This window comes from Mauremys mutica, chromosome 10, assembly GCF_020497125.1.
Source record: "Mauremys mutica isolate MM-2020 ecotype Southern chromosome 10, ASM2049712v1, whole genome shotgun sequence".
NCBI classification, from domain to species: Eukaryota; Metazoa; Chordata; order Testudines; family Geoemydidae; genus Mauremys; species Mauremys mutica.
The window spans coordinates 88,127,695-88,140,065 of NC_059081.1; the positions used below are offsets into that span (position 1 = coordinate 88,127,695).

The following is a 12,371-nucleotide window of genomic DNA, read 5'->3' on the forward strand; positions in this document are numbered from 1 at the left end:
GCAAGTCTCCTATCGCTTGTGTTTGCTCAGTGTTATCATTATACAATACAGTGCAAAGTAGCTTCACAAATAAAAACAGCAAAAAGGAGGAGTAGTCTCTCTCTCCTCCCTGCCCCCCTTCACCTTTGCAAATTCTATAAAACTTTTACAGAGGCTGTTAACATTAAGGTCACCCAATCATTAAATGCAAGACATGGAATAGCCAGAACATGCAGCTCAAGTTTAATATTGCCTTAAGAACTCATGATTTTGTCATGAGTCTTGTGATTTTTGGGGCGTTTGTTAAAGCTTCAGCTGCTGGAGTCAAATGATCACTTGGGAATCTTTAAACAAACAACAAATCCAAAACTAACATTTTCTGGCCCTCCTGGTTGTGGAAAAAACTGAGAACATGAAACAAGCACACCCTGAAGGTCCAGAAACCAGATTGTAAATAAGGAGACTCTGAACATTGTTTAAAAGTCTCATGAATTTCTGGGAGAAGATGGGGGCTGATTTCTCATTTGAGTACCTGGGATTGGCAACACTTCAATAGTATAGATTTAAAGAAATAAACCAGGGCCTGATTCTCCTCAAACTTACACACTTGCAACACTAAAGCGAATGGCGTTAACTTACATTGGTGTAAATAAGAGAATCAGACCTTCTCACTTAGGCCACGTCCACACTAGAAACTCCAGCTGGCACAGTGGTGCTGCATCTACACAAAAAGGGTTTGCCAGGATGCTACCCAAGCCCAGCAAACTTTTTCTGTTGCAGACTACGCAAAAAAATCAAATTTTGTCTTGTGCTTGTCAGGTAACCAGTTTACTAACATATCTAACCTTGTTAATTTCAGCACACTTAGTTGTGAACTGATCACCGATGCCTCAATGCTAAGGGCATGTCAAGATTCAAAGATCATCTACTTGTGAATTCAGCAAAGAGTCCTGTGGCACCTTATAGACTAACCGACATATTGGAGCATGAGCTTTCCTCGGTGAATACCCACTTTGTCGGATGCGTGTGTATTCACCCACAAAGCTCATGCTCCAATACGTCTCTTAGTCTATAAGGTGCCATAGGACTCTTTGCCGCTTTTACAGATCCAGACTAACACGGCTCCCCCTCTGATACTTTGGAATTGTCCCTCTGAAGAGAGGCATTAGTTTTAGTGTGGCAGTGGAAGGTGGCGGGAGGGAGTTGATTCTCTTACATCCGAGGAGCACAAAACAGCTGAAGGGACTTTGCTCAGGTTTACTGAATTTTTTACCTAAGCTCCAGTGGAGACCAAGCATGGAAAGCTTGATCTGAAAAGGCACAGGATCATGAGCTTGTGAAAACGGACTAACTGAAGCCATTGTACCACCTGAGCTACAGTATTTACACTGCAGCCAACGTTGCAAGATAAAGCCAGGGTGAGATGTACCGTTGATAGGAGCACTGCACATGCAGCGAGAAAACACCCCTGGAAGGGGTCACAGCTGAGGGTCTACAGGGCATTTGCTATAACCAGTGCTCAAGACTCAGTGAATTGGTTCAATAACACCACATTTGGGAAGTGCAGGGGCTCATTTCACTGCAGCTGTAGCAGCCACCAGCCAGTCTCTGCTATTTCAGGAGGGTGAAGTCATCCTCCTGTACACATGTGCTTACAGCACGTCACATGATCTCACCGGTAAACTCCTGCTGTTGCTTATACACATCATCCCACCCCAGACAGACCCAGCCCGGGGGAACCGTTACAGGGTTCCATGGCTGAAGTATGCCACATTGACTCAGCTGGGGCTGAACCTAGCAACTTTGCTTGCACTGTGGCGGATGCACCACAATTAGTTACTGACAAACGGCCACACTCCCACACCGAGGTGCTGCATGTTGCAGCTGGTTTTGAGCTTCATTGCTTTGCAAAGGTGTCAATTGTATACGAGCGTCTCCTCTAGACAGACAGTACGGAAAACTTCCCAGCTTGCTTCCCTATGTCAGGGTATAGGGAATTCAGAGGCCATCACTGGCTTCTGTTGAGATACAGCAAGGGGGGCCACTTTGCTATTAGCATCAGACATCAACTCAAGTATTACAGACAAGTGCACTTAGCACCACATGGAGAAAGAGGAACCTCCCATCACCTGTGTTGAGGCCAGGACAGCTCCTAGCAGTGTGCAGGCTTGGTCCTGGATGTGTCACACAGGCATGTCAGGCGCCCCCATCCCCGTAGTGTATTTTCCCAAGGAGCCAGGGTGGATCTGTTTTGATGGTGGGCTAAGCATGCTTCTCTCTTCCCCTCCTGCTTGGGTGGCATATTAGCCCCCCCTTGCAGTGGGTTTTGTTGTAAAGACACATTTAGAGGCATGGGGCAGTTCACACCTCTCAGGATGGTTGTTTCTGGCCATCTGCTGGCTCAAGCCAGGTCTACACTACAGCCTTCTGCCAGCATGGCTGGATCGGGGGGGTGACCCCTGTGTAACACACCTGTGCCTGCACCAAGCCTGGAGTGCCAATACACAGCAGAACTGCACTTCTACTGGGACAGCTTGTTTCCCCTGCGGCGGTGGGGAGAGTCTGGAATAATCCATGGGGGCAAAGCCATTCAAGGGCAGGCCAGACCCCAGGCAGATATCGCCACATTGGTTAGTCTCAGTTCACATTTTCCATCCACTGCCCTGTGGCCAGGAGGGTCAGAAGTGGGACCCCAGGAGCTGAAGCCTTAGGCCTGGGTCTATAGTTTGTCTATGCACTGATCTGGCTCTGGGAAGTGAATCAGCCCTGCCTCCAGCACAGATCTGTCAGGCAGAATCTATCACCCACATCCCAGGCAGCTCAAAACCAAAAGGGAAGGGAGAGGCTTATCTGAAAGGGTCCTCAGGAGACAGGCCACCCTCCAGCAGGAGCAGATCACTGGCTGGGCTCTGGGTCACTCAGAGGATCCAGGGGTTTGTCTAAGAGGAGGAACTCCTAGGCTGCTGCCTCTTCCTGCTTAAATACCTGCCCTGCTACGCCCAGCTGGAAGCTGGCTGCCTCTAATTGGCAGGCTGAGCGGGGCCTCTGGGGCCTGGCTCCCTTTGCAGAACATTAACCCTTTTCCTCTCTGATTGAGCGTGGGACACATTCACCCCAGCGCTGACACACTCCAGAAGCCTTCTCAGCCCCGGGCGGTCGTTCCATTTGCTTCCTGACCAGCAGCCTCACTGTGCGCAAGGCTTGTGTCACTTTTGGAGGCGGAGAATTTCCCCCTCCCCCATCAGTGCAGTGACTCCTGAGTTACCCTGGGGGGAGAAAGGGGAATCGGGGCCCCTAATTATGTAGCAGTTGCTTCTTTCCCCGGCAGCGGCTGTTCATGCTGCAGGAGCTCAGGGCTGGGCTTTCTCCCTGGGCTTCTGTTTCCCCGCAGGCTGCACGGTGGGGCTCTCCATGGTCAGGAGAAGCAGAGGCCTGTGGGCAGCTCTCAGCGCCCAAGTTGCTCCCCCAGAGGCCAGAGCAGCCTCCTGCCTCCTCCTGTGCTGCGGGCCCAGCAGCCCCCTTCCTCGCCCGCTCCAGCCCTCTCTGCCCCGGAGCCGCCTGAGAGCGCAGCCAGGGGAAGCGCCGGCCGGCTGGGGGGCAGCTCGTGTTCCTTCCCGCCCGGGGAACGTTCTGTGCCTGCTGAGAGCCCCTTCCCCCCCTCGCCAGGGGTCCCGCATGCTGTCTCCTGCCACAGCCCCGCAAGCCAGGCTCTGCAAAGGGGCTGCCTGCGGCCCAAGCTGGTGCCTGCTGCCGCGGGAGCTGCCACTTCAGGGCTGGGTAACAGGCTGCCACTACCCCCCTGCCCGCAGTAACCAGGCTGTTAGTGTCCGGTCACTATGTCTGACCGAACACGCCAGGTTCCCTTTTCAACTGGACTTTCCGGTCAGAAACCGGACACCCGGCAACCCTCATTTCTGATTCTGTGCTAGCGGCTGCGTATTGCTCCCACTGCCAAACGTGGTGCGAGACTCGTATCCCCCTTTTCCAGAGGCGCTTGCAGCCCCACTCAAGCCAATGGCGCTAGGCCGAGTTTCACCCGCAGCGGATCTGGCCTACTCCGCAGTGTTTCTCAAGTACCGTAGCGCAGCCTGGCACTCCGGGCTGGCTGCCGGTGGGCCGCGGACAGCAGGATAGCAGCGGGGAGCTCAGCCCAGCCAGCTCAGTGCGGGGCAGCAGGCGCAGTGTTTAAAAGGAGAGCAGGGACATTGGACATGGCAGTTTGGAGGAAGGGGGAAGTCAGGCCTACGTGGATTCAGCAGAGGGTGACCAGATGTCCCGATTTTATAGGGACAGTCCCGATATTTGGGGCTTTTTCTTATATAGGCTCCTATTACCCCCCACCCCCATCCCAATTGTTCACACTTGCTGTCTGGTCACCCTAAGTCAGCATCTTTAGACTTTTAAGCCAGAAGAGACCATTAGATCATCTGGTCTGACCTGACTAATAGGCAAATCTCATGCATAGCGGCAGGGGTGGCCCGCAGTGAGTGACAAACAGAGCTGGGAATTAGAGACGCCAGCTCAGGCCTCAGCAGAGCAGTAAGAGTTTCTTGTCCTAGGAGGTGGGTGGAACTGCACAGATGCACAATGGCAAGATGGCTGCCATCTGGACTGCTGCAGAGCCAGCTGTTGTTAGGCCTGAATAAAGATGTAGCACAAAACCAGTTATGCCAACCTGACTGAAGTCAGGCTAACAGAGGTTTCTGGGTGAAGGGAAGAGAAAAAAAACCAAGTTGACTGAGAAAAAATAGTTAACATGCTCAGTTTAAAGATGAGACACTGACTCTGTTCAAGGACACTGCTCACAGCTAAGACTTGGCTAACACCCAAAAAGGAAAAAGGGGGGGACTTAAATTTGCCCACGCAGCTATAAGATCTGCCAAGCACTAATAAAATGTGTTAGGTTTTTTTACAGGTAAAGAAGCACTTCCCGATGACCCTAGCAGCCCTGCCACTTCTTGAAACCAGGAGACTGAATCAATGTGAAGGTCCACCAGCGAAACACTGCTTTGGCTCCATGCTGGAAAGGCCCTTATTGAGTCCTGCTGACTACCGACACCGCTGTGAAGTGCCAAAGACTGACTGCCTGGACCCAGGATTCTCACTGCAAAACGACCCCTCCACCTCAGAAGAATTCTCCTACTGATGATTAGCCTATTTCTTTTTCTAGTTTTACTGTGTCTTCTGGACAGCAGGAAAAAAGGACAAGGTGACATGCTGGTTAAACCTCTCCCTTGTCCACGGACAAATCTCCTGTGCCTTTGAATTTTTCTAAAAGAAGCAAAACCATTACAGGGTGATGTACTTGTAATCTTTCCCCTGTAGAATGCTGAACTACAACTGTTTCGGGAAAGAAGGAGAAACACTCACTCCACTGACATTGCTAAAGTCCAGGAATTCCTGACCAAAAAGGACATTAAGAACTGACCCCGGTGAAGAAACAAAGAATTATACACTGGCAGAGAAATTTGTGGGACCCATGCTTGGGAATGTGGTATTGATTGGATTTTGGGGTTTATTCTACAGGCTGCGCCCTGTGTTTTGGATAAATCCTTCAGCATGTATTGCCCTCCCTCATTGCATTTTAAATAACATTGTCCTTATCCAGTTTTCAGATCGCTTTTACATACCCAGATTGCTCACAGGGGGCTGCCATTAGATTAGTATAACAGAGAGCCTGGGCTATTTCCTCTGGAAAGAAGAGGGACCTTGTCATAAACAGATAGTTAAGGGTTAAGGTCTCTTTTCCCTGGAAAGGGTTAACATACAGTACCTGATGACCACCTGACCGAAGGACCAATCAGAGACGAGATAATTTCAAATCTCTGTGGAGGGAAGCCTTTGTCTGTGTGAGAACTGTTTTTGGATCTAACAGAGGACAGTCATGTCTCCAAGTTCTCCTGGAGTAGTTTCTACTAATTAATAGTGAGTATTAATTAGAAAGGCGAATTAGTCTTATGATTTGATTTCTATATTTGCAATTGTGTGTTTGCTAAAGGAAATGCTTTATTCCTGTTTGCTGATATTGCTTTTACTGAGAAAAGGGGGAGAGGGGATTCTCTCCAGAGATTGATAAGGTTATACCCTATGAGTGTCCAGCCTGGGCTCATAGAGATTCTGTATTTTCTTTTTATTCTTTAATAAATTCTTTTCTATTAAGGACTTGTTGGTCTTTCCTTGGGTGGATTCTCAGGGAAAGGGGAGGGGGAGGTATCCCTCTGTAGTTAGATCCCGGTATCTCTCCTAGGAAAAGGGAGGGGGGAGGAAGCAGGGGGAATGGTTTGTTTCTCCTGGGTGTGAGAACTCCATGGATTTGGGGCTCTTGGAATCCCCGTAGGATTTTGGGGAAGGACTGTGTCTCAATCCACATTTCTTGATTGAGTGGTGGCAGCGAGAAGGAACCCCACCCTAAGGGTTAGGGTGGTGGCAGAATACCTGCGGGTCCCCATCTTTGAACCCACAAGCTCAAAGTGGGGGTGAGATCCCATAGGACATGGTGGCAGAATACATGCGGGTCCCCATCTTTGAACCCACAAGCTCAAAGTGGGGGTGAGATCCCATGACAGACCTGAAAGCCAAGAAAATGATGAGAAATTGGGCCAACTAGAAAAGGCCACTAGACTTATTTTTGAAGCTCAGCTATCTTAAGTACAGGCTGGAGTTGGTGAGTTACATGTCATTTCCACCCTTAGTTCTGTGACCCAGAAGTTACTGAAAGAGATGGTATTAAATATCACTGAGGCTGGGAAGGCATTGCAGTGGGATCTAGTGTGTTTAGAAATTCAGGCTTTCCTGAATGACCAGCTGATGGCCATTCCAAGTGATCTTGAGCACTGGACTTGGCCCACTGCCCTTACAGAAACATCAGGAGTACCATCTGATCTGTGGTCGTGAAGACATACTTGGACACTTTCTGGATGAAAGTGTGGACATTCATAGTGCTCCTTCCAAGCATATGGACCGGTTAGGGTGGGTGTAGGCTCCCACATACCAGATCCTGCCGGGTCCATGGGGAGGAGGCATGTGGGACTGAATTATTTACCGAGCCATCTGGGAAATTAGACCACTTGGTATCCCTAACTGATTTATAGTCAGTGCTCCAGACCAATGAACTTTTACCCCTGACGGCGCTTTAAAGCTTCGTCTGCAACTGAGGAAACCGTAACCCGGTTGTGCCCTGCCAAGTGGTAATTTGTTGTCCCAAGAGTCCCGTTGGTCCTCTAGGGACAAAGGGGGGATTGTTAGGCCTGAATAAAGATGTAGCACAAAACCAGTTATGCCAACCTGACTGAAGTCAGGCTAACAGAGGTTTCTGGGTAATCCCAGCGTGGAAAAATACTGAGAAGCAGCATGTTTCACAAAGCCCTGGGAAAAAGTGAGATAAGAGAGGGAGGTGCATTCCTCACGTTACCAGCTGCGTTAACTCCTGTTTTCCAGTTTCTGGTGCTTGGCAACCATGCTGATAAGAAAGTTGCTGGGGCATCACAACTTGCTTACATTATAAAGAAAGACAGATGTGCTTTGTTATTAGGGTTTGTTACTAACCAAAGGGGGGTGGGATATGGGTTGTGTGAAATGAATAATTTGTGACGCGACGGAACTGTCTATATAACCTACACTTAGTTGTAAAAGGGGCTAGTGGTTCTCTTCGGATATGAGCTGTTCTTTACTGACGCGTGCACTTGTCAATAAAGAACTTTTGATCGGACCTTGCTGGTGTTGCCTGTCTCTCTGCGGTCAGACAACGAACTTCGCTGTTGGGGTTAGAGTCCCTGACACTGTGTGGGGCCTGCTGAAATAGTCATCTTGATTCGCCAGCGTATTACTCCTGCTGGCATGACACAATGGTCAGGGGAGTAGGGCCAGTTATAGTCCACCTGCTTTCAGATGGATTCAGAATCCAGACTAAAACGCTGGCTCCTCTGCCCGGTGATCACATCAAAAGACTTTATTGTGTGGAAGAGAAATTGTTCAGGAAGAGAGACGCAATCTCAGGGGAAAGTGACGCCACTCGGTTCTAAAGATCCTACGGCCCAGGAGAGTTGAGACAAGTCTGATACGTTTCAAGTCACAGCAGACATGTGCCGGGCTCGGTTTCTCAATTTTTTTAATTATTTTTTTGGTTTGTATAAAAGAGCCCATGTTCTAGGAAGATAATTAACATGGGAATTTGTATTTCTTTCCCCCAGCAATTTTCTGGCACAAATCATGTTAGATTTAAGAGCAAAAGCCAGAGATGGGGACAAATGGGGAACAGGGGAGAGAAAAAGTAAAAACAGACAAGAGGGAAATTGTCTGCAAAAATACTGGAGTTAGCAACTGCTCTTTGGTTTCTATCATTTATAGCCACAAAGATACTGTACATTGAAATGAGACCAAACATTTTCATGTGCCTAGAAGAGAGGCTGGGATGTGGAAGGGAGAGAGGAGAAGGGTCTTTTCTTATCATCATTCAAATTCATTCTTTGTCTTGGCCATTTCATTCATCTTGAAGGGATTCACTGCTTTCTTCTAGAGGGAAGCAAGCTTGCCTGTGTCCATAGCCCGACTTCCGGGAGCTCTCCACGACAGCTCTCCTCCGGCCAAACCGTCCCACGGGTCTGATCCCACACCCCGTGTGTAGTAAGTGCAGGCCCTGATAAAGGCCCAGTATGAGGCCTGAGGCCTGAACTAAAGTAATGGTCAAGACTTTGCTAACGTTAAGCTGTGAGCCAGAGGTAGGCCCTGCTCACAGAAGCTGGCATGAAAAGGGCTTGTTGGTGTCACTAGGCCTAAGTAAACCAAAGTTGTGACTTTGGGCCTAAAGGTCTTCCATGCTGTGAACTTTAACCAACCTAAGAGGCTAACAGACAGCAAGCAAAATGTGTAACTGTCAGCTGTCTCAACTTACAGCTGCAGGACAGTTTGAAACAGCAAAAAGCCGGGGAGGCGGGGGAGAAGGGGGAGGAAAATCTGCATGTGTCTGTGCTGTGAAGGCCATAGATAAATATGCGAATGGGAACTTTTCTAACATGCTGAAATGTAATGTTTAAAGTAACTGCTGTTGGGAAGGGAGGGGTGAGGGGGAAAACCTAACAAAAGGCTTACACAAACAAGGGGGGTATAAATTCTGGGACCCCGCCTGCGTGCGGGTGTGCAGGATTTGAGAATGCTTTTTCTCCCTGGCACCTTATTTGGGCTCAAATAAATGTGGTTTGCTTCTCCACCCTGGTGTGTTAATTAGTGCGACGCACACCGGGCAACGAACCCCGCTGTTGCTCCGCCTCGGGCCCTCTGAGCCGGCAACAGGCTGATGCTGCATAAACATATATTCACCTAGCATAAACACAGCACTAGAACACACTATACTGAAAAATTCAATAGACAACAGGAGGACAGGCCGACCCATCCCAATAACAGGGGCAAAAGGGTGAAATGATGGATAGAGTTGTTTTGATCGAGCCAACATGTACAAGGTGAGGGGCGGCACCGTAATACGTAGAGAGGTTGAACCTTGCTGCGTAGAGGGGTTGCACCTCAATACGTCAGGTGTGAAGTGTAACTTGTTTGTATCTGTGTATAAGAATGCATCCTTGGGGCGGTGTCTTTGTCCAGCCGAGGGGGCAGTGGAAAGTCCCGCCACTGACTGAGCTGAGTCCATTGTCAGGGAGTACATATGTACTGGCTAGCTGTATCGCAGCAGCACCTTGGACTACGTTTGCCAGGGAGCTGGAGACTGTGCTTTTTTTGACAATAAACCTGGCCGACGTGCCTTCGTACCTTACTAGACTCTGTGATTATTGGGGGTTCTCATCTGGTCTGCTAGGTCAGCTATCTTTGAAGAGCTGGGGCAGCACACAGAGGGAACACACGCATGCAGCTGAGTGATATCAACATTGGAGAAAGCAGAGCACCAGGAAGGGTCGATATCAGGGTCTAGAAGGCAAAAGCCAGGAAGTCTTTAGAACGTGAGGCTGAGGACTAATTCTCCTGAGCATGTGTCACAGCCACCTGCTTGGATGGAGAAGGAGGGACTTCCCAAGCTAAAACCATGGACTGGTCCAGCTGGAGTTAAAGCTCCCAAGCTATAGGCTGTGATCACTCATATCCTCTGTGGCTCAGGCCCCGACCTGTAACATACACTTGCCAGTGGTTGCATCTGCCTTGTCATTGCCGGTGGTGAGCAGGTGGTGTGGCCGTCGCTTATTTTAAAATGACAATGTCTTTTGCACAGTAATGAAGGAGGGAAGGGGGTAGCCATACAGAGGAGGGACTGGGTGACTCAGGGCACTGGGAATGGGGTGCATCCCTCTTCCCCTGTCTGGTTCCCGTTGTGCCGGCCCTATGGAGAAGCACAGGACTCGATTCTCTGGGGACTGCCGTCCAGCCCCTTCCACAACCACCACTAAAATCCAACAGCAGCACCCTGAGCCACGCAGCGCAAACAGGGCCCTGCTGGGGTGACGGGAACCAAGGGCCACATTCTCGGCTTGGAGCAGATCCTTTGAAATCAATGGGGCTCCGCTGATTCACAGCCACTGAGGATCTGGCCCATGTGCTTAGTTCTCTGGCTCTGCAGTGACTCACTTGCTGACATGCGACCTGTACGTCCTCGCGGCAGTTAGAACATGGGCTTTGTGCTATGAGCACGTGGGGCCCTGTCATCCTGAGACTGCCGACAGCCCGGTGTGTGTATAGGCTGCCCCACCACCAGAGCACCAGGCAACTCCATTGCCCAAGCTAATTCAGGTGGGCTGGGGAGTCAGGAGAGCTAGGTTCTAACCCTGCCTGTGACCTCGAAAAAGTCACCGCCCTGTGTCTGGTGTGTTTATATTGCAAACTCCTTCAGGAAGGGCTGTTACTGCCAGGGGTGTGCCTGGCGCTTAGCACAGAGCGGCCTGATCGCGTCGGGTGCCACCGGGTGCTGCCGTGACACACGTTGTAGGAAGAGATTTGCTGGACAGGCTGATTAAAAACTGCAAGTTTTTGAGTTCTGCTGTTTGGAAAGTTCCTCTAGACTTTTCCTGGCTCATGGAACCTGCAACGCGGCTGGGCCAGGAAACTCCGTCTGTAGGCCCTTTGTAGGCCTTGCTGGGGAGAACGGCCTTCGGGGTGGGCGGGAGGAAGGGGGTTAAGAGATGTAAGGAATTGTTTTGGAGTGTCTGAAGTCCCTCGAAAGGTCCGTTTTGAAGTCCAGCTCCTGGACTGAGCGAGAGCGGAGTGGCTGGGTGAGGGGGAGGATGGATTGGGTTGCAGAAGATGAGAGGGAAAATGCAGAGGCAGGAGGGGGAAGCTATGCGGAGCAAGAGGGGGATTCTGGAGGGAGAAGAACAAAGCCTAGATAATGAAAGGACAGAAAGCTCAGCCATCTCACGCTGCAGCCGACTAGCCTGGCAGTAACCCGCAATGTTGCACGTTCACCGGCAGAGGGCGCTGCTACACAGGCCCGAGCACACAGGGGCTAGCAATGACAGCCTTAACCCAGAGGCCTTTGCAAAAACTTTTGCTGCATTTGAACAACTCCAGGTGTCTGGGGTCAGGTTGGGACAAGTCCTTACACAGGTGTGTGCGTGTGTGCAAGGAGACCCTGCTCCTGCCATGCCAGGCCCACGCCCGGCTGCGGTCAGTGTGCACGGGGAGGTACAGGGAGGAGGCAGAGCGGCTTGAGGTGCTCTGAGTGCGGGCAGGCTTCATACGCACACAGCGCTGCTCCTGCACCTCGGCACTACACCCTGTTCAACGCCTGGGCGCTCTGGAGACTCTCCACCCTGTGACTAAACCAGGCTCTGAACACAGGCTACCATGGGAGAGAGACAGGAGAAGCCTCTCTATTAAACACTGACCCTGCCATGCCACCCACTGATACCGTCACCGACCTCCTAGGCTCTTCTGTGCTGGGTCCAATTATCTGGGGGAGGGCAGAGATAACGGGGGTGGGGGGGGCAGCAGAGCCATTTGGGGTGGCTCTGCGCCAGTCTGCACCAGCTGAGGAGCTGGCCTGGCTGCTGCAGTTACAGGGACTTACTCCTGATTTCCATGGATCGCTCGTGGAGTCGGCATTCGGCTTTGGGCAGGGCCAGACAGGTGAGCAGCAGGTACATGAAGCAGGCAGCCAGCAGTTTCATTCCCTTCAGCTCCCCCAAGGCTTGTGGCTGGTGCCGGAATTTAGCAAGGTGTGAGTCCAGCCTGCAGCAACAGAGACCAGGAGAGTTAATGAGACGTCATCTTGGGTGGGGGTGGGGTGAGCAAATCAATCCACTCTCTGGAGAGACACCCGCTGAATAACAGGAATTACAGCTGTTCCCGGGAAACTGGAGCAAACATGGAAGTGCCAATGTTTTGAAACGGGTTTTTGTTCCAAATTGGACTGAAAAGCTGAAATTTCCCACAAAATAAAAAATTCCAAAAATTTT

General features: G+C 50.6%; 1 protein-coding gene across 1 annotated transcript in view; it reads right to left on the minus strand.

The window, feature by feature from the left end:
• The window catches only part of LOC123378169 (prolactin-releasing peptide-like), a 227,010-nt gene that overhangs the window by 211,815 nt on the left and 2,824 nt on the right, over positions 1-12,371 (minus strand). Inside the window, exon 2 of the mRNA XM_045031668.1 lies at positions 11,984-12,144. Coding sequence (XP_044887603.1) covers positions 11,984-12,144 — 161 coding nt within the window. The remainder of the gene's footprint in view (positions 1-11,983; positions 12,145-12,371) is intronic.